The sequence below is a fragment of the Caretta caretta genome, chromosome 1, assembly GCF_965140235.1.
Source record: "Caretta caretta isolate rCarCar2 chromosome 1, rCarCar1.hap1, whole genome shotgun sequence".
Lineage (NCBI taxonomy): Eukaryota > Metazoa > Chordata > Testudines > Cheloniidae > Caretta > Caretta caretta.
The window spans coordinates 199,042,717-199,064,794 of NC_134206.1; the positions used below are offsets into that span (position 1 = coordinate 199,042,717).

Consider the following 22,078-nt stretch of genomic DNA (forward strand, 5'->3'; position numbering starts at 1 on the left):
TTATCTCTCTGATGTGTTTTCCTGTGTGGCCGTAGTGTGGCCCTTATCACCAACTCAGGCTCAATGTGGACAACAACTCAAGCTTTTTATTTTACCTGCCATGGTTCTCTGTTCTTTTTTCCCCTACCTTATTATGGACATCACCACCATTATCCCCAGCACCCCTGTTCTCAGCCTGAGCCATCTTTTGATTTTCCTCCCTTTTATTGTGTCACAGACATCCTGGCTGTTAATGTGTCATCTTGGTGCTTCCTTTCCAATATATTAATTGGAAAAGGGACATGCGGGCAGCTGGGACTTGAGAAGGGAGTCAGAGGCATCAAGCGAGCACCAGGGCCTTAGGTGTAGACCTCAGTGAGGGAGGAAAGGCAGAACTGTTTTACAAGATGATAGCATTGAAGTTGAGGAAGACTGAGGCCCCTGAAATGAGAGAAGGAAGCAAAGGTGGAATGTCAGCCAAGGCTGGATGGGGCGGGGTGGGTGTCAGAGGGAGGAGCAGTGTGTTGTGAGCATGTGTATTGGAGGCAGAGGTGTTGGAGAGAATGGAGTTGAGGATTTGACTGTGGAATCAACTAAAGTGAAGGAGAAGGCAAGAACTTCAGGGTGTAGAGGTGCAGAGAAGATAGGTATGTTATAGACTGGAACATTGTAATTGCCATAATGGATCAGACAGGTAGTCCCACCTAGTTTAGTATCTTGTCATGGGGTATGGTCACTACCAGATGCTTCAGAGGAAGGTGCAAGAAGTCCCATAATAGAAAAACGTTTAATAACGAAACCACAGAGGAAGTTTCTTCCTCATCCCCACGGTCAGGGGTGGGCAAACTATGGCCTGGGGGCCGCATCCAGCTCTTCAGACATTTTAATTTGGCCCTCGAGTTCCCACCGGGGAGCAGGGTCTGGGGCTTGCCCTGCTCCTGCACTGCAGTCAGGGAGCGGGGTCGGGGGCTTGCCCTGCTTCTTGCATACCGTGGCTCCGCGCAGCTCCCAGAAGCAGCAGCATGACCCTGCTCCGGCTCCTACACATACGGGCAGCCAAGGGGCTTGGCACGCTGCTCCTGCCCCAAGTGCGGCCTCTGCAGCTCCTATTGGCTGGGAACCATGGCCAATGGGAGCTGCAGGGGCAATGCCAGCAGATGGGGCAGCGTGCAGCAGAGCTGCTTGGCTGCGCCTCCACATAGGAGCTAGAGCAGGGGGGGGACATGCTACTGCTTCTGGGAGCTGCTTGAGGTAAGCGCAGCCCAGAGCCTGCATCCCTGATCCCCTACCATGCCCCAATCCCCTACCCCAGCGCATATCCTCCTCCTGTCCTCCGAACCCCTTGATCCCAGCCTGGAGCACCCTCCTGCACCCCAAACCCTCACCCCCACAACACACACCCCAACCACCTGCCCCAACCCGGAGCCCCCTCCCGCACACTGTACTCCTCATTTCTGGACCCACCACAGAGCCCCCGCCCCAGCTGGAGCCCACACCCCCTCCTGTACCCCACCATATGATTTCGATACCCAGATGTGGCCCCCCTGCCCTAGGCAGTTAGAAGTCATGTTTGCCTATTCTGTAAAGTGCCTCACAGATTTCTATGTTTAAATAATAATGAGGCTCAAATTCTGCTCTTGAGTGGGCATGTGTAACTCCTACTGAAGCCAAAGGGAGGTGCACATATCCCACAGCACAATTTGCTCCTAATTATTTCAGCATAATATTGCCTTTGAGGTAAGTATTATACCTATCATAAAGATGGAGAAACTGAGACAGAGAGAGGTTAAATAAGTTGCTGCCAAGGTCACTGACAAAGAGTGTAACAGAGCCCGGGACTTATGAGGCCCAGTGGTGTGCCTCTAACCATTAGACCAGAAACATCCAAGTAAGCATATGTGAAAAGAGTTTTAGGATTAAAATCATGGACCTTTTATGAGAAAGTGTCTGTTTTGTTTCTGGTTAGTTGTGATGTGCATGAATCCCTGCTATGACATTTCCTGTTTGCTTTGAGGTTTTTGTCACATAAATCGCGTTAGCAACCTGTTACCACAAGACCCACTTGAGAGGATTCTAGCATTTTCCCAAGTTGAAAGGCCTATGATAAAAAATTGATTCGGGAATCATTCAGTTAACTTACTCCCCCAGTCCCTGTTGTTGTGGTGTCAGAGAAATGGCCTGCTTTACTTAAATGCAGCAAAGATACATGCTTAGAATTATTGTGACAGCAGGCAATGAATGTATTTCATCAGTTGCAAAACATGTATAGGACATGTATAAAAATGATGGCAACAATAAAAGAATTAAGAGAACTAGAACGTTTAATGTATTATTTAACAACTGAAGTATATGAGGAAAGATGGACCGAAAGGAATAAACTCATTAAAAATATAATTTTTAACAGTAATGTGTATGCTAATTATACCCCATAATCTATACTGCCTATACTCCTGTGTACGCCTTTATCTTGTGTGTTTTTCATATTAAATGTTCGGGTGCATTTTGTGAAAGGTAATAGAATATTCCGAGGCTGATATTTTAGTTATTTATCATTATCCCCATTTAATATGTGGAGAAACTGAGGCACAGAGATGGGTGATGACTTGCAGCCACATAGCAAGTTATTTCCTGATCTGTTTCCATGGCCTAATTAGGAAAGTTGAGTAGACAAGACATCTTAAAGAAGATTTTCTTACTGAATAAGGACAGAAATCTGACAATTACAAGAAAGTGGTGCGGCTTTCCAAATGGGCATGAATTTACTTTGCAAAAGCTGTCTTAGGGTCTACGTACCCTGCAATTGGAGTTGTAACTTCCGGTTTGGGTAGATGTATGCACACTCATGTTCAGCGAGTGTGCTAAAGATAGCAGTGTAGCCGTGACACTGCTGGCTAGCTGCCCGAATACAGTCCCGTTTGAGATTATAGGTAAGCACTTGTGTGGCTTGTCTGCCACCCATGCCATTGTAGCTACACTGCTATTTTTAGCATGCTTGCTCAATCAAAGTTAATGTGTTTGTCTACCTGGGCTGGAAATTAACTCTCCGGCTCCAAGGTAGACTGCCCCTTGTGTTCACCAATATCCTGGCTCTGGGCATTCCCACCCACACTTTCTGTATTGCTATTAAGCATAGGAACGATCTTCACGGAAAAGATATACGTAGCAGCCCCTGTTGCAGGTTTTGGGAGTTTATACGTGTCAACGTATGTCTCTTGCCTGGTTACACACATTGCTGATTCTTGTTGAAGAGGGCCTGTGAAGCAATCTCTGCCACTTTCAGATGACTCTGCCACAGTTGTGATGACTTAGCTTTTTTTTTTAAACCACCTCTCCTATATTGTGACTTTACCAGAAATAATCTTTAATAGCCCAATTTTCAAAAGAGCTAAGCTCCCATGTAGGCACCTAAAATGAGGAGCCAGATTTTCCAGTGAGCTTTGCACTCAGCAGCTCGTATTGCTCTCAGTAGGACCTGCTAGGTTTCTAGATGGGAGCTGAGCTTTAAAATACAACCCTGGTTGTAGATGCTGAATGCTTAAAAAGCTGGTGTTAAATATTTTTTTAAAATACAGATTTTTTTTTTTAAAGGCACACCTACTCCTAACTCCCTCACTGCACCTTTTTATTTATTTACTTTTTTTAAAAAAAGCGTGCTTTTTAAAAAAAAAAAAAAAAAAAAGTAAAACAGTTCATTATCTAGATGCTGCTACAACTCTCCCCATCTCAAACCCTCAGAAACGAGGAGGTTGGTATATTTGATGCTATCTCTTTTACTCATATGTGGTAAGGCAGGCGATTGAATGTTAAACTTTGTGAAAATAGTATTACTTAATGCAGAACTGCAGCTTACAACAAGAATGAGGTTTCCTGACTTTTTGGTTTCATTTGGATGGGCTCATATTACTTATGGGTGGGATATTCAAAAGTGCCTAAGTGATTCAGCAGTACAAGCTCCACTGAAAACAGTGTGACTTGTGCCAAGTCACTAAGGTGTTTCAAAAACCCCACCCTACTTTTTTCTGCATTTAGAGACGTTATATGCCTTCAAATAGTTGGTGTAGTTCTCCTTGGAAACTAATTCCTGTGTGAAAGGAATTTCCATCCATACTGCCCCTGAATGATTTTCATCAAGTCACTATTGATGGGTTGTTTGCTAACTTCAAGACTTGCAAAAACTCTGCCTGGGATCCGAGAGTTAAGCTGGGTCTCTTCTTGTTCATCCTCATCGAAATAAAAGATTCTGCTTATTTACGCTTGTGTGGTCTCAGTGGGTTTGCACAGGGGTAGCTGACTGGAACTGAGAAAACAATTTTGTTGGTGCACAAATCCAGCAGTGTTTCTTTTTTAGCTGTACTAATTCTGCTGTAAGGCTTACAGAAATTAAAAGCACTAAAACCTTATTTTTTGTCACTGAGTCAGCAGATATAAATTAATACACACAGTGAAAAGGAGGTGCCAGAGTGAGGAATGTTGAGTTCGGTGGTGCCATTTTTATGTAGTAACCTTTCAGAATAGAACTGCACTGTCTTAGCACTACATATTTAAAGTAAGCAAGGTTTTTTTCCTTTGTCAGGAAAATAACTATTATGATATGCATTTTTTTTTAGAGTAACTATCTTTCTCTGGGTGATGCTGTAATGCAGATAACATAGCTAGTCTAAATACAAGTACTAATTTATAATGCTGATATATGCTGAGGTGGACTGTAGCTCTGTTCCGAAGTCTCTACCGCAGGATTACATGCTTCATTTAAGAAAACCAAGATCTCTGACGGCTTGTCTGCACTTACTGGGGGATCAATGAGCAGCGATCGATTCATCATTGGCCGATTTAGTGGGTCTAGTGAAGACCTGCTAAACCGATTGCAGATCACTCTCCCATCGACTCCTGTACTCCACTGGATCGAGACGAGTAGGGAGAGTCATTGCACAGTGTGGACCCTGCGGTAAGTAGGTCTAAGCTACGTTGATTTGAGTTACAAACATGAAATTCAGACCAGGTTAATTCTAATGATTTGTTAAGTTTGAGAGCCTGTCTGGCAACTCTGGGATGATTTGTGGGTTCAAACTGAATTCATGCAAAATTTATAGTTTCATATGGTTTAGACATGAAAGCTGATGAAACATGACTGTTTAGAGTTTTGTTTTCGGTTTCTTCATACCTGAAATTAAAGCAAAACTTACAGGAGTGGGAACCCATGCAAATCAGTACTAGAACTCTGCAAAATATTCTCCTCAACAAATGGGACACTGGGTGTGTGATGTTTGATGTCAACAATGACAAAGAGTGATGAAAATCCTGTTGTTTCATTCTCTTTTGGACCATGGTCTTTCAAACAAGTCACTCTTTCTTGGGCCGCATTCTTGAGGATATAAATTAGCGCAGTGTTTGCCCTTGTATGTGGAGCTGAAATAGGATATATCAACCATCACTTGTTTCCAGGCCAGGCTTTCACATTAAAAAAAATCCTGACATATGTACAGGTGATTGTCTCCAGTCTCCTTTCATTGGGATGAACCCTCAAAACTCTGTCAGTCAGAGTTACAGTGTTGTCTGTTAGTGTGTATTCATAGATCAGGAGAAAATTTTGTTCTGAAATGAAGATGATCTACACAGGCATGATGCTTCAGTAAGAGGTGTGATTGACTAGTGATTAATAACTCAGATTTTATGGCTGTAGCACTGTATTCCAATAGTAAGCCTTTGACAAGCATGTTTACAATGTCCTTTTGAGTTTTCATTAAGTTTATTTAGTTTGTATTGGCTAAAGTTAGCTTACATCCTGTCTATAAGGATTTCAGAGGTTTATGGAACACTGAAGAGAGAGAGAAGCTGAAGTAACTTTATTCAGTGAGCATGTTTATCCAAATATGTCATCAAAATTCTCAGTTTTCTTGTTAGAAAGCCAGTTAAAGACGAACTGGCTCACTCTCCCATCTGATAGAATGCAAGTAAATTCAGAATTCTGCTGGCAAGATTATTGAAACAAACAAAAAAGGCTTTTCAGGATTTCAGTTGTAGAGAGATCTTCTCTAATAGTCCCCCAAATTAAATATAGGCTCAATATTCACATGAGCACTTCATTCTCTACCTGGGCATCTAAATAAATGACTTGGTTTTTCAGAACTGCTGAGCACTCATTGGCTAGAAAGGGAGTTGCAGATGCTGTGTAGCCCTGAAAATCAGAACATTTGACTTTAAAAGAAATTCACTAGTTATGAGTTTAGATGTCGGATTACTGTACATTGCTAACAGTTTTCCAGTCTCCTGACATCCTAAGTATTTTGCTGTACGCAAATTGAAATGGGGCAGCAGGGGCATTTGCAAGAGAAGTTGGAAGAATTTTCCTGTTCCTAGCGGATTTTATTCCGCTATCTGGATGTAGGAACATCTGTTTTCCCAGCCTTTCAAGAAAGGAGCAATTAGATTTGGATGTAATGGGATTTCAGTAGGGTCGTATTCATCATTTTCGACAGCTTGAAGAGAGAGGAGAGCTGGTAACTTATCACTTGTCTCTTAAGTTTTGTTGTTGTCTTTAATGCACCTAGACTAAGAGCATCGGATGGGTGCACCTTTCCCAAAACCAAATAAATATTTTTGTTGCAGTAGTGCCCAAAGGTCTCCAGGCAGGATCGAGGTCCTGTTGTGATAGGTTCTGGGAAAACACAGAGGAAGACAGAAATAAAATATTCCTCCCTACCACATCATGCTTTTCGCAGTGCTTCATAAAGGTGTGACTGAAGAACAAATATTTGTATCCGTTGAATGTGCTAGCTTGCACCAAATTATCAAAAACTTCTTTCTAGAGGTGGCTACTCTCCAGAACATCCCTTGCAGGGCTTACATCTCTGCAAATGACTCACTTAAAGCAGTGTTCTTTAGAATGCCATCCTTAGGTCCTCATTCACTCCTCTTTGCATAGGCAAAATCTCATTGACTTCAGTTGGCATTTTGACTGTGTAGATATTTAGTAAGTACTTCGGGATTTGGCTCAGAAAGACATGAATTGCTACACCAAAACAAGTGTGGTATCCTCCCAATTGTTAATGGTGAGTGCTTCAGAGGAAAGTGTAAAAGCTCCATAATGCCTCTCATTGCTATTTCATACACAGAAATGGCTTGGCTAGTGGTAGCTTAAAATGTTTTAAAAAGTGTGTCTGTTAATACTGTTATATTTTTCTTGGAAATAAATAACTGTTGTCTTGTTTTTCCATTAGCTTTAATTGAAGCTGCCTCTGACATGTTCCCTTAGCTCACATCTGACCTTTAAAGAAGCTATGAACAGAAAGCAGCCAGGTACTCTGTTTTCCTGAGTACCAGTGGGAAGGTGGTATTAGAAATGCCAAAGTGAACTGCCCCAGTTCTATTGAAGAATCTTGTTTTTACTCAAAGATCCAGTTCCTTATTGCTGGGCATTTGTAGGAAACTGGTTCACCAAACTGTTACAGAGCAAATCAACTGCTGATTCACAGTACTCTCCATGGGCCAAATCATGAAGTCCTCTCTTAGTCCTTACTAATGTAAAACTCCTGTTTACCTCAATGGGAGTTGGTTAAGAGTGAGGGACTGATCCTGAGAGGTGCCAAGCACCTCCTGCAAGATGCCGGATGACCTCAACTGTTGATTTTAGTGGGGTTTGAGCATACTTAGCGCCTTACAGGGTAAGGCCTTGTGTAAAGACGTCATGATTCGGCGGAATGTGTTGCTGAATCAAAATACTGTGGCTGAGTAATTTTATCATGTTAGGTAATGGACCGAACACTGAGAGATGTTGAATAACAGCAACTCCTGTTGAAGTCAGCATGAGTAACAGGCATACCGCAGCTTTCAGGATTTAGCCCAAGATATGTATGTTCAGAGCCATCCCCAAAACAGAAACAAAGTATTACTGTTCTGAAGAGCAGTCTCACTAATGACCTTTTATAATAACTTAACTCAACTAGACAGTCTCCAAGCTGACACTATCAATACGCTTCTGTGTTGCACAGAATATTCTGGGTACAAGAATGCAAGCACAAGCTGTCAAAGGCAATCCTATGATCAAAGCTCATTGTGATATGCCATCTAGCTAGCCCATTACTTTTCTGGATTCCATGAGTTTGCCCTTTTGCCAAACACAGAAGGCGAGAAGGGAGGACTGACAATAGTACTATGTGACTGATTATGAGCCTGGAAGTTAGATGTGACATGTAATGGTACAATCTATACAAAAAATGATTTTTTTTTTGCCTGTAACAAAGGGCATTTTGAGATCTTGTTGTTTGCACTCTCCTATCCAGTTTCTGCTGTTTGCTATTTTTTAATTTTCATTCCAACTGGTTGGGTAGCTATTTGGACATTTGCAAAATAACTGTGTTTCTAGCTAATTTTTTGAAAGTTTCCCTTGGGAGAATAAAAATATGCCTTCTTTATGGAGAAATATTTGATTTCTTTTCTATATTTGTCAGCCTATCACACTCAGACTATCACAGCAATTTTTCTTTTACACTTTAAAGTGAATTTTATTGTTGCTGAAAGGTGCTGGATTGACAGCTGTGAACACTGAAGCCTTCTGTCCACAGAACTGTCACGCGAGGATCAGCAATTCAAGCTTTGATGTGCGCCTCTCTCTCTCAGCCTTGACCTGATTGTTTAGGGTAAAAGGAATGGTACAGCCTCCCTGCCTTTTCATTCCTTGTCTTTTCTTCTCAGACTGCCAACAAAGGTGTGTCAATTTTAAACCTTGATTCTGCGAGGTACTGAGTGTCTGAGTTCTCAAGTGAGGTGGACTTTTGGAAGTGTGCTGAGACAACAAACTCATTGCATACAGGTTACTTACTACCTTTTATTGCCTACTGATTTCAGCTGATGACCAAAATTTATAACTTAGCTTAGTAATGACTAAATTGGAGACATTACTGTCCACAAATATTTAAAGAGTACAAGGGCTCTAACTAGGATTGATGGGATGAAATAGAGGAAAAGGAAAATTTATGATGAATAATAGAGGAGAAAACCTTCTACATAACTTACATGGTGAGGAACACTTGTCCAGGGGAATGAGTGAGAGAGCTTAGGACATTTGAAACAAGACTGGACAAAGCAGTAGACAGTGAGACAGTGTATTTTGGAGAGCAATCCTGCGTTGTCAGGGACGAGATTAAGTGATCTAATACGTCTTTCGGTACCAGTTCCTATTCCGTGAGCCATCCATTCCCCTAATATAGTATTTTGAAATGGAACATTCTGACAGTCTGTCTGTCTGTCTATTTTTGTAATACCCAAAAGGCTATTTCTGCATGTACACATATCATATGTCTTTATGCCTTTACTTTGGAAAGATGGGACAGGCTGTGGTTAAAGTACAATGCACTGCTATTTCAGCTTAGTCACTCTGCTTGATCTTCACACTTTTGAGTACATTTATGTATTACCTTGTCTGAGTGTGCGGTGTTGTTTTGGATGTCATCCACAGTATACATTACAGACTGAAGGAACAAAATGTTTGTGGACACATGAAAAGTTGCATTTTCATGTACGGAAATTTTGGGGTTATTTTAAAAAAACTTGACTGTAATCTTTGTTTTCAGCAGATTTGGAGCTAAGAATTCACTTTACCTTTTCCTGTTTGTGTTTGTTTTTTCTGTGTTTAAAACTGCTGTTTTAAGTACAGGTTACAAGCATTGTGGCCTTCATTTTCCTACAAAGCTTCAATCATACATGTAATCCATTAGAACGTTTGTGTGGGTGGGTATATAATATACGTAAAAATCTCCAGTGATTTTGTAGCCAAGACATAAAGTTCATATTATGTCATAGGAAACTTAATTACGAGTTTAGACTGAATGCCTGGTTGACTGATGATTGGCCTGTGCTATCTATTCTCATGGTCATTTTTCTCTTGTCTGCTTGTTAAGTTATAAGACTAATTTATAGCACTATACTTCAATATTTCTATTACAAGGAAGAGATCTTAACTACATTATTTTTTTTCCTTCTCAGACACGCATATAACCTTTCTCTTGACAACATCTTACTTTGGAAAATCATGGTAATGCTTTGTCACCCTCTTCTTCTATCCCAGAAAATGAACTAAAGATTTTCTGTACATCAAACATTTTTTCAAATGCCCATTTGGAAATTTTAGTGCCACATTTTGCCAATTATCCAGAAATGCATGGCTTCTTCTTTCAGTCACAGACCTTATTGCAGCCATCCATGCCTTAGTCGTTTTGAGATTAGAATGTGCTGTACATGGAGCAACACTCCCAGTCTTACTCAATGAAAAAACAGCAGAGTTACTGCAGAGCTAAAGATTGTTCGGTGGTATGTTGTTCCGTGCAGAGCTTTGAGTTGAAGAAAACTCAAAATTCTGAAAACCTGGAAGTGCACAAAATAAGGTTGCCCTTGCAACCTTAACTCTGCTCTCTTTCAGCAATGCCTCTATATGCCCCAGTAACCACACATACCTTTACTCTGTAAGCGCCAGAGTTTCTGAAATGTACAAATTCTTCACTTCCTTTCACACGCCATTCACTTTCACCCACAGGATTCCATCCAACACTATTAAAGGACAAAAAAAATCCCAACCCAACCTATCCACACTATCAGTTTCAAATGTCCTCTACAATGTGTCTTTGGAAGCACCACATTAATCTGCCCTTAGATCAGGAAGTAGCCTGTGCACGCACACATGCACGATCACCCAGAGACTAGTAAAATACATGTTTTCTCAAACAACCAATCCCAAGGCTTGTGTACCACCCATCTTTATTGCCCAACATATGGCAATATCCAACCAATCCCTTGGCAGCCATATCACCACTCCCTATCTCACTCCTCCCCCTCCCCACCCAGTATAACACAAATTGTTTTTAGGCTGGCTGCTGCCTATTCCACTGTGTTCATAGTAAAACCACTCCAGAAAATAAAAATGTTGTAACACAGACAACCTGCAGCAAGCAACATGAGTTATTATATCTTTATAGCACAGATATGGAAAGGTTCAGGCTTGAAATGTCAGTGGTGGGGTGTTCACTAGGGCAGTGGCATCAGCCCATTCCCTCAAACCACCAGGGGCAAATACTGGGAATGGTAAAGATCTATTTAAGCTAAAGGACAATGTTGGCATGAGAACAAATAGCTATAAACTAGCCATGAACAAATTCAGCCTGAAAATTATAAGATTTCCAAGCAACCGAATGGTAAGGTTCTGGAGCAACTTCTTGATGGGAGTTGTGGGGGCAAACAGCTTAATTAGTTTTAAGAGAGAGGAACAAATTTAGGAGTGCAATTGTATGACTGGGTTGCTTGTGATGCTGGAGTGGTGGTGGTGGTGGGGGGGCAGGCATCAATGACATGGGGCTCACTTCCCATTTGTCTTATGTTCCTAAAAGCTAATGCTTCAAGGTTTCAGCCAGCTACCTGCAGAGATAAGGAAGGGATTCCCCCCTCAGCCTCTCCCTCAGAAAAAGTATTCTGTGTGTGTTTTATTTCTTTTTTAAACTCCCTCCTCTGAAGCATCAGGGATGTCTATGGCTAGAGATGGAACATTCGGTGGGATGGACCCAGATCTGAGGTGGTACCTAGTATTCTCTCTTTCAGGTGCTTGGTTGGATGGTTCTTGCCTATGTGCTCTGGGTCTAACTGATGGCCATGTTTGGGGTCGGGAAGGAATTTTCCTCCAGGTCAGATTGGTAATGATAGTGGGAGGGTTTGGGTTTTTTTTTGCCTTCCTTGGAGGTGTGGGTCACTGGCCAGGATCATCTGGGTGTACGTCACTTAGTCATTTCCCTGCCTTTGCAGGAACCTCGGGCACTGGTATACTTTAGTCCCCCCTATGCCTGTGGGACATAATAGTCAAACTTCATGTGGGCTGTAATACTTTGGTCTAATTTCGGTCGTTGGGGGGAGGGGGATGCTGGGTGGTGGTGGCAGCTTTGGCTTGTGATAGGGTCAAACTAGATGATCTGGTGGTCGCTTCTGGCCTCAAACTCTGTCACTCTATGCAGGCAACCTTAAAGTGGCGTCATGGAAACCCACTCGTGTTTGTTGTTTTTCTTTATTGGTGCAGGCATGCTGTCGTCCTTCCAGCCTGCACATCTGTGTGAGCGAAGAAGTGACCATTTTCTTAGATGATGTTCACAATTTGGGTCCCCCAAAGACTTAGTGGATGCCATGTACTACCTTACTTGACTGAGTGAGACCAGTTTGGCCCTCATCACAGTGATAGTTTCATCTTGAGCTCTGAGCAAAACAAAAACAAAACCCTGCCTAGAAACTTTTTGAAAAATGGCTGTTCGGGGGGTGGTGTTTATATCTTCACAACCAATAGCTCAAATAGGCCTATATTTAGTTCACTAACCCTACCCTGCACCCTCCTGAGGCACACACCAAATTTCAGAGGAAACCAGTTAAGCATGTCAATTTTAGAGGACTTAGAAAGGTTGACCTGTAAAAGGAACTAGTTGATGCAACCTTAACTATAGTGACAGCATTGCACCTCTGTAATTTAGCAGTTTAAAGTGATGCAGAATGTGAATACCTGATTGGTGAAGGTAGCATCTTGCGAGAAATGCATTATACCAGTGCTCAGTGATCTGCGATGGTTGCTGGTTAAGTTCCAGGTACACTGTGTGGAGTTCGTGGTGTTTTATGAAGCCTTAAATATTCTGGTACCTGCCAACTAGAAAGACCGTCTTTTTCCTTGGGCAATTACCGCTATGCAAGGCATTCTTTGTGAGGGCCACATGACGTACTAATTCACTCCCCTTCCTTGGTCTGAAACAGTCTAAACCCATTGACCTTTAGGGCATGCTACAAGGCTTGTCTGTTTTCCCAGCCATGTGGGGAGGGTAGCAGAATAGAGGGCATGACATTGGGTCTGAGGTGAAATGAGGTATTGGTTTGTTTACTTTAAGGTTTTAAGCGGATGGAGGTCTTCCCTTGTATTGTGCAATGTTGTCTATGATTTTAATTGATTTCAGGATGTCTAGCACTGTAGACAAGCATCTTTTTAATTATTCAAAAATCTAAATAAATAAACAATAATATCAGATTAATTCCTGTCTCTGACTTCACTGGCTTCAGTAAGGTACACCAGAAATGAACTTGGCTTACAGTCCTTGGACCTGTCTCCAAATTTGTAATAGGTAGAACATTTTAAAATAACACTGAATTAATGAATGCTTTTCTGTTGCTTTAACATACAGAAAAATGAGTTCTTAATCATGTCAAAAAGCTCTTCTACCTCTGACTTTTTACTTTCTTTGATTTTACTTTCATTTAAAAAAAAAGATAAAGTATTTATATCATTATTTTAACCCTGCATTATGCTCAAGGAACTCTGTGAAAACCTTTGAATCATGTGGATTTTGACAAGACTTTAGCTTCACAACATCTGTTGAAAGTTATGCTATGTAATGGTAGACAGTTTTTCATAGACTAGCATGAGGTAATTAATCTGTGTGCATCACTTCCTGGAGCTTGTCTTTATGCCTCAGTGGTATTAAGTAGTTGGCCTATCCCATTGGGGTGTTGTATAGAATTACCATGCTAAAGTTGTGTTTGTGGTGGGTCTCACTCATTCACCTACAAACACTAGATACCCATGAAAAAGGTCAAATGAATAGAGATCTGGCATCCATTTCACAACTTGCAAGACATAGTCTCAGGCATATGTAATATATAACCCATTGCCAGAAAACCGAAAGGAAATGATTGCATTTGAGTACAATGCAATCTCCAACAATAGTTTAGTGTGCATGAAATTAAAAACTGCTGGTTACACATGTAGAATAAAAATAAGTCAAAAGTGTTTACTTTTGCTGTATCATTTTATATAGACAGTGTCATGCTTCTTAGAATACCAAAGAAGATGAATTTGTTTAAAATGAAAATATGAATTGTGGCAACTGTTGTAGGGTAGTGGATTCTCAAGTGTAAGAGATACAGTATGGTATTTTTGTACATATAAAGTGTCTCTTTAATATGTCAAAATTAAGGACAATAAACCTGATCTTACATTTACAGTACCTCTGCCTCCTCCCCTGAACGCGCTGCCCCGCCCTGCTTCTCCAGCCCTGCCCCCCCCCAAGCTTCCCGCGAATCAGCTGTATGCGCGGGAAGCTGGGGCAGACTGAGAAGCAGGCCGCGGCTTCCCGCTCAGACCCAGGGAGGCGGAGGTGAGCTGGGGCTGGGGGGAGCGAGGAGGGCTGCCCGCGCCGCAGCAGGTAACCCAGGGGGAGCACAGGGGAACCACTCTCCGTCCCAGCTCACCTCCGCCACTCTTGGTCTGAGCGGGAAGCTGCTGCCTGCTTCTCAGCCCTCCCAGGCTTCCTGCCGAACAGCTGATCCGCGGGAAGCTGGTGTGTGTGTGTGTGGGGGGGGGAGGGGCGGAGAAGCAGAGCGGGGCGGTGGGTTCAGGGGAGGAGGCAGAGCAGAGGTGAGGTGAGCTGGGGCTGGGTGCGGGGCGGGGAGCTGCCAGTGGGTGCTCTGCACCCACCAAATTTTCTCCATGGGTGCTCCAGCCCCGGAGCACCCAGGAAGTTGGCACCTAAGGCGCCACTTTTGATGTGATCAGTGGGGGAGCGGCCGCTCCCCCTGCTTCTCCCCAGCTATGCTCCCCCGCCCCTAGGAGCCAGAGGGACCTGCCAGATGCTTCCTGGAAGCTGCCCCAGGTAAGCACCTCCGGGACTCCCCACCTCGCCCCCTGGCAGGTGCCTCTGGCTCTTAGGGGTTGGAACCCACTACGGTGGCCCAAGAGACCCTTCTGCCCTGTTCTGGGGGCAGACAGGGGAGAGGGGTCGATGGGGCAGGAGTCCTGGGGGGGCATCAAGGAACGTGGGGGCATTGGATGGGGCAGGAGTCCCAGGGGGTGGGGGTGGGCAACAACCCCCTCATGGGGTGAGGAGGGAACCCGTTGTTAAGATTTTGGCAACTCATCACTGGGTATAAGGACTGTCAGTCAGAGTGGATGTCTATAGCAAGTTCCATTCCTTGCTGTTTTTCCCCTCCCTCTTTCAGTATGGAAGCATGGAATGCACATCTTGCCTTTATGCTCTTTCCTCCCCACTACCTTCACCCTCCCATCAGATCCCCTTCGTATGAGAGGAAAATCAAGAAAAAGGCTGTTTTTAGACTGTAAGCTCTTCTAGACTAGAATGTCTTTTTCAGCCTTTTGCAGCCCTGAGCACATTGTAGATGTGAAGTAAAATCTTGTAGCAATAGGGAGTGGGAAAAGGGAGAAATGAAATATGAAGATAAGATGTAAAACGGGGAGGGAGGATGGTCAGGAGAAAAAGATGCCCACGCAGTCAAACCCCAGTCAAACTTAGGTTTTAGAGGTGCAAAGTAGCAATCCTCCTTAATCTTATGTTTTGCCTGCAATGGCCTGTAAACAAGCACCACAGCTCTTCTGCTGCAGTTGTGCAGGTGCAGCCCTTCTTAATAGTAATAACTGCAGCTGCATGGCTCATTAATGCCTTCAGCATTGGGCCTGCATCTAGTCTCCATACAGACAACTTTCAGCAGAGATCTTGTGGTGACAGAGTGGACTCTACCCAGGGTGGATAAAAATCAATTTTTTTTTTAAATACAAAAAATTGGATTTTTTAAAATTTAAATCAGAGTTAATTGAGAAAATGCTTTTTGAGGAAAAAAACTATCTAAAGATAGTTTTAATTAAGATACATTATAGCTCAAAGATATCTCATCATGGAATTGGGCTTATAAATTATAATTCTATAGTGTGAGACAATATATTCATGTAATGTTTAAGAAAAGTTTTGTAAATGAGTTCCAATCGTTCATGGATTAGGGACTCAATTTTATGGGGTTTCAGGGGCATCTGTATAGATTATTTAGGTTAATCTTTCTATCTACCCAATGGGACTCAGTGATCAGTCTAGAAGATACCATCAGAGATGCTTAGTTTTGCAGTTCTCAAACTGTGGTTTGCGTCTCCAGAGATAAAAATGTTTTTAAATAAATAAATAATAGTTAGAGGTGAGAAATAACAGACCTCAACGCTATTGTTCCTCTGCAAATTTGTGTTCACAGAGTCAGTCCCTTACCTCTCTCTAAAAGTGCAATGTTTCAAAAAGTTCAATGAATAGAAGATTGTTGGGGGCGGAATAGATCTGGAAAAGAGGAAGAAGTCTGAAGATAAATGTGAGAAGGGAGGGACAGGCAGTAGACCCAAAAGTGAAACTGTTTGAGCAGCGTATTGCAGAAGTCTTGAGATCTTTCTGAGTATAGCCTTCATTGATTTGAGATCTACCATACCATTCTCTCACTAGAAGGGAAAACCTGTAATGGCAGCAGGCCGTAAAAGAGAATCCAGTTTGGGATTAAGAACCATTCAAGAAATATATGTTTGCTGATGATGTTTTAAAGAAATTCACACCAGTGAACTGTTGGAAGTCACTTAAGCACTTGGATTTAGAGACTCTTGAAGTGATAATCTCACTTTTAACAGCAGTAGCTTCTTCTGCTGGTGTAGAAAGAACATTTTCTTCCTTTGGACTAATTCATTCCAAATTGAAAAGTCGTTTGGGACCTGAAAAAGCAGGAAAGCTTGTTTTTCTTTTCCAGATTATGAACAAACAGGAAAATAAAGGTGAAGATGACTGAGTTGGCTACAGAAGCCAGTATTTTAAGTTTCTCATGTTGACCTGGCTGTCTCATGTTGACCTGGCTGACATAGTCAATTTTTGTTTTGTTTTGTTTTTTAAATATTTCATTTAACTATTTTAGTTAAAAACAATTTTAACAAAAACAAACCTGATTTTAAAAATCTTGAATGTTTAACTAAATTCAAAAATTCATATGCTTGTTTTGTTAAAATATTATGTTTGCTGTTGAAGAAAAAAATCCAGAATACATAATGTTGTTGTTTGAATTAAATAAAACTATTTAAATGTCTGTCTGGTGATGTTCTCCTCCTAATACAGCATGGCAAGAAAATCCTCCAAATATTAATAATTGACCTGTTGAATTGGAGTAGTTCTCCTCCCAATGACTTCATAAATATCTGCTTCAGTTACCTTTCGTAAATGAAATAACCAAAGAATCATTCATTTCCTGATATAGCTGTAAAAGGAATCTGAAAAGTTTTCAAAATAAATCACTTAAAAAATGTATAGTGTGTACCTTCTGAAAATGAAACCTACATCTATCTCTGAGTTGTGAAGAGTATGTATTAAGGTTATAACAACCAACAAGAATGCACTTTTATGTAGAAATCCATAATTAAATTGAGTCTTCCTGACTAGTGATTTAAATCATGGTTTAAATCAAATTCACCCTGAGTCTACCTATTTTGGAGGCTCCAGTAGAAAAAAACAGCACCCTTCCTCTGCAGGCATAGGACGACGACTTACTCTCTGCCATGTGTCTGTAGGATTCATGCCAATCCATGCTTAATTTGTGCCAGGGCTTGCCAGGGTTCAGGCCCGGCACTTTAGGCTTGGCAGTTTATAGCCCAGGCACCTCTGGGCTTACCGCATCAGTTATGAAAGTAAAAAAAAAAAAAAAAAAATGCTTGAGCCCTGGCACCTCTTTCATTACAAATTCCAATTCATTCCTATTTGGCCAGGACACATACTGGTTATACTTTGTGCTTATATGTGGGAAAGACATTTCCAGTTATTGTCCATTGTCCCCACCCTGTTGCCCAGTGACCCCTATAGTCTTCACAAAACTCTACTTGTTTTTTTGGCTGGTAAGAATTGCAAAGAGCAAGTGTTATACAGTGGGCTGTGTTTTAAAAAGAAAGAAAGAAAAACCAGCATTTACTTATTATTGCAGCATTTGCAATAATTCTTGTTTATTTTATTAGGTTTTTAATAAGTAAAATAAGTTTAATATAAAATTGGCACATGTAACTGTGAATGAATAAAGGTAATAAAAATATTGTTAATTTTTCCTCCTGTCACTAACAAACCAGCAGCAATTAAAAAAACAAAAAGGAAAACAACCCCGGAAAAATAAATTCAACATGTGTCTTCAGATACTTACTGTAAATCTCAGAAAGGGGATGTTAACCATCAAGATGCAATTTGGAAACCATTTTGTATTTCTTAATGAGAGAAGGCCATGGAATGGTTGTCACAGGATGGCAACAAGAAAGGAGATTTAAAAAACAACAGCAACAACAACAACAAACTAAAGATTTTAGCAGCAAATGTCTCATTGAAAGTCCACCCAGAATGGGTTCCCACATCTGGAGAGCTAGTGTTAGTCTTCTTGCAAGCCGAAACTTCTGGTGGTGGCAATTTACAAATAGTCTTGTTGCCATCCCATGAAGTCAATCAAACTACTCCTATGATGATTAAAGTTAAACATATGCTTAAGTGCTTCGTTGGATCAGGGCCAGCGTGCTCAACATTTTGCAGGATCAAACCATAAGCTCTGTTTGCTTGCAAGAGAAAAGCAATGTCTGAGGAAACCACCTCAGCGGAAAGGTGGAGACTGGTGGTTTTTATATTTTTTTGATAAATAAGTGACTGATTCATCACCAAGAATGTCACTGAAAACTCTTCATTTCAGCTCTTGGCTCTTGTGCCTCCTGAAATAGGAGACGGTTGCTTTCTGTTGAGATTGGAAGGTGATAAAAGGCACTCAACGATAAGTAAGAGCTGCAGCTGATTGATAGTTCCTGATGGTCTCAGTACCATTTCAATGACCGTTCTAGTGCTCCAGCATAATTGGAGTCTGTTCCAAGAGATCTAAGTATTATTTTGGATGCATAATCCCATATTATTCATAATCCCATTTGGCTTTCATGCATGCTACCCTTCCAAAGTTAAACCTTCTTGCATACACTGTAGTTTCATTATTTCATGAGACAAACTTAGTTGAACAAAAGTTCTGGATTTTGTTTTGAAATGGAAATCATATTAGAAATTTTACATTACTTTTCACGTTTAAAGGGGAAGACTGCCTCTTACTTATGTGGAAAATTTGTTAAAGTGCATTGATGAAAAACTGGCTGCTTTTTAAAAAAACAGAATAAAAAATAAAGCCCCAAATCGTTGGCATTGCTTTTCATGTGAAGCTTTTCACATAGCTCTGCTTGTTCACAAGCCTAATGCAAAATTCAGGTAATCAGAATATTGATAGTTAGATGGGAGTTTTGAAGTGGGAAAAAAATATGATGTGTGTGTTTCAAACATCAAGCTGTACAGCATAACATTAAGGGAGCTTCGTCTTAACTTATGTGAGATTTCCCCCCTCCCCCACTATGGCAGGCAATTGCTTAGAGATCTTGATGGCAACATCACTTGGCAAACATTTTGGACTCTGCTCAACATGTGACATCACACTCCTTTAGGGTTTTCCACATAAAATGAGTTCTCCAAAGAAAAAACAGAAATTGGGACTTAATCTGAAATCTAGTATTATAGCCTCTAAGGCAGTGTTTCTCAAAGCCAGTCCGCCACGTGTTCAGGGAAAGTCCCTGGCACGCCGGATGGGTTCGTTTACCTGCCGCGTCCGCAGGTTCGGTCAATCGCAGCTCCCACTGGCCACGGTTCGCCGCTCCAGGCCAATGCGGGCTGTGGGAAGGACGGGAGTCGCGATTGACTGAACCTGCAGACGCAGCAGATAAACGAACCAGTCCGGCGCGCCAGGGGCTTTCCCTGAACAAGCGGCGGACTGCTTTTGAGAACCACTGCTCTAAGGTCTTATTAGTCACCTCAATAATTCCCATCTCCTCCCTTGACAGATATTACTAAATGCTGCAGATAATAGTGGTAAACTCTTTACAGTCTTTTTATTATCATTATTATTATTTATTATTCCTAAAGGTTCTTAATCTTATATTTATTCTCTCCCCCCAACCCCCCCCCTCTTTCTTTTAACAAGGATTGTGGAGTTTGTGCACACTCCCACAGATTTGGGTATAGCTGATGACAGTTTGTTTCATTTAGTATCTTGGGTTCTTGTGCTCAGGCCTTTAGAAGTGACTTTCTCTTGCTTTTTGAGAGAGGTGTGCGTGTTTGGGAAGAAGGGTGTAGACCAAAACATTGTCCATTTTGTTTTTTGGCTCCTGATATATCAACATTTTACAATATGTTGGTTGGAGAAAACACCACTGTGTGTCTCCTGGGGACCCTGTTCTTTCTTCTTTGCCTCCTGTGTCCGTGTCCCTCTACATCTGTTTATATTTATCTATGAATAAGATAATTTTTTCTCCTGTTATGCATATAGCATTTACTTTTAAATCACAGTTCCATACGTATGGCTTTGTCCTTGGTAGAAAGCCTAGATGCCGTCTGTGATAGACCTGAATGAGAGAGGTGCAGCAGCAGGAAGAGTGAAAGTCGCGAACAGTGCCAAAATACATGAAACATGATGTTATACAGGCAAAGCAGAGGAAGAATTATCTATGCATCATGTGAGTTTAGAATAGGCTTGACGTTCTCACACCCAAATATTTCCATCTGGAAGCTGTTCCTAAGCAAACGGAAATAGAGACGATATTCTCATATATTCTGGAGTAGCTGTCCAGGGAATAGGATACGTTCCTCAGTTATTTTTTCCTGTACCTTTTGGGGATATGTTCAGGTTAATTGCTGTTTTAAAGAGGCGGGACATTTTAAAAGTTATTTTTTAAAGACAGTAAATGACATCAAACTCTTTTGATCCTTCCTTTGTGATAGCCAGTGCAAAATATTCATACTGTGCTTTTGCTGGATGTTTGTGGCAATTCAGGGTTGCATCTTAGAAAGAAAGTTTTGTTTTGATACCATTGCAGGTCTGCAAGTGCTTAAGGGCTTTCTCCTAATTTTCAAAGCCCTTAATAACTTCCTCTCTGCCTTTTTCTACCCTGTCTCTGTTCCTTTCAGTCTGTCCATATCTCTTCTGGAGACTTACTTTGTGTCCTTCCCCCACTCCGGACTCCATGCCTGCTTTCGTACTGTCCTGACACTAACCTCCTTCAAAAACTTTGAAAGATTCACCAGTTCTGTGCTGCATTTAGCTTATAATGTGCTTACACTTTTTTCTGATTTGTAGTTTAATGTCCTTGTTATAATATTAAACTGTAAGTTGCTTGGGATGAGGATCTGTTAACTTATTGGCACACTTCACCTGCGGTACAGAGTTGTGTACATTGGTGGTTTTTGTGTGTGTGTGTGTATGATTTTCAAAACATTTTGTTTTGGAGATATTTTCTGGTCTTAGTCTAAATGCAGAACAAGAAAGTAGAAAACTATTTAGAAGTAATTTTTGAATTAAGTAACATTTTGTAAACAAATATAAGGCAATCTTACCTTTCTCGTTCTTGTTCCAGTAAACTTGTAAATTCATCACTTTTTTCCATATACTCTGTATGCTTCCTCTTCTCATCCTCTAGCTCATACAGAGTCTGTCTGTGTGATTTTTCTGACATTAAAAGCTGCTCCAGCATTCGTTTGTGAGTTTCTTTCTGTTTCTCAACAAGTTTGTCAAGCTGCAAAAAAAACAAAAACCTCTTGCAGTGCTGTAAAATTCTTACTTGCATCAGTATTTATTTGTTCACTACAAATTATGCTAAATTCTTTCTTAGTCATCAATATAATCTTTAGAGAGACATTTTTAAGTACTACAGGCCCAAAGTTTAACCCGATATAAAATAGAATTTATAACCTGATAGCCAAATTCTTTGGAATCTACTTGGAAAGCATTATTTAACTGCACCACTTCATTGCTGAGAAATTTTAAAATAAATTAAGGTTTTATTCTGTGGGACTCTCAACTACGTTGTGTTCAACAATTAGCTCCTTAGCAGCTATTAAACATTTACTGTTCCCAGAGCTGTGCTCATATCATTGATAATGTGGGAGAGAAACAGATGTCTTGGCATAAGGTACTCTCTACTTTAGGTAGGAGCTGTTTTTTTGTTTTTTGTTTTTGTTAAGCAAAAATAGCCATCTTAATTTCAGCTCCATTTGAAATATTACTAAGTACAGTGTTTTATATTGAACGCTTTACAAACAGTAACAAATTATTTTTCACAACGTCCTTGTGAGGGAGGTGCATATATCAAAAAGTGACTTCCGTCAAGGTCTTTAAGCAAATGTATGGTAAAGGCAGGATTGGACCTCTGTTTCTGGCTCTATCCTATGTTCATTCCACT

The 22,078-nt window shown here is 41.1% G+C and overlaps 2 protein-coding genes across 9 annotated transcripts in view; one reads left to right on the plus strand and one right to left on the minus strand.

Annotated features, from left to right (window-relative positions):
* Positions 1-22,078, plus strand: part of CMSS1 (cms1 ribosomal small subunit homolog) — a 368,267-nt gene that overhangs the window by 82,220 nt on the left and 263,969 nt on the right. The window lies entirely within an intron of this gene.
* The window catches only part of FILIP1L (filamin A interacting protein 1 like), a 296,199-nt gene that overhangs the window by 70,207 nt on the left and 203,914 nt on the right, over positions 1-22,078 (minus strand). For all 5 annotated transcript variants that reach the window (XM_075118558.1, XM_048816986.2, XM_048816980.2 and 2 more), the window contains one exon: positions 21,234-21,412. In XM_075118558.1, the coding sequence (XP_074974659.1) occupies positions 21,234-21,412 (179 nt within the window). The remainder of the gene's footprint in view (positions 1-21,233; positions 21,413-22,078) is intronic.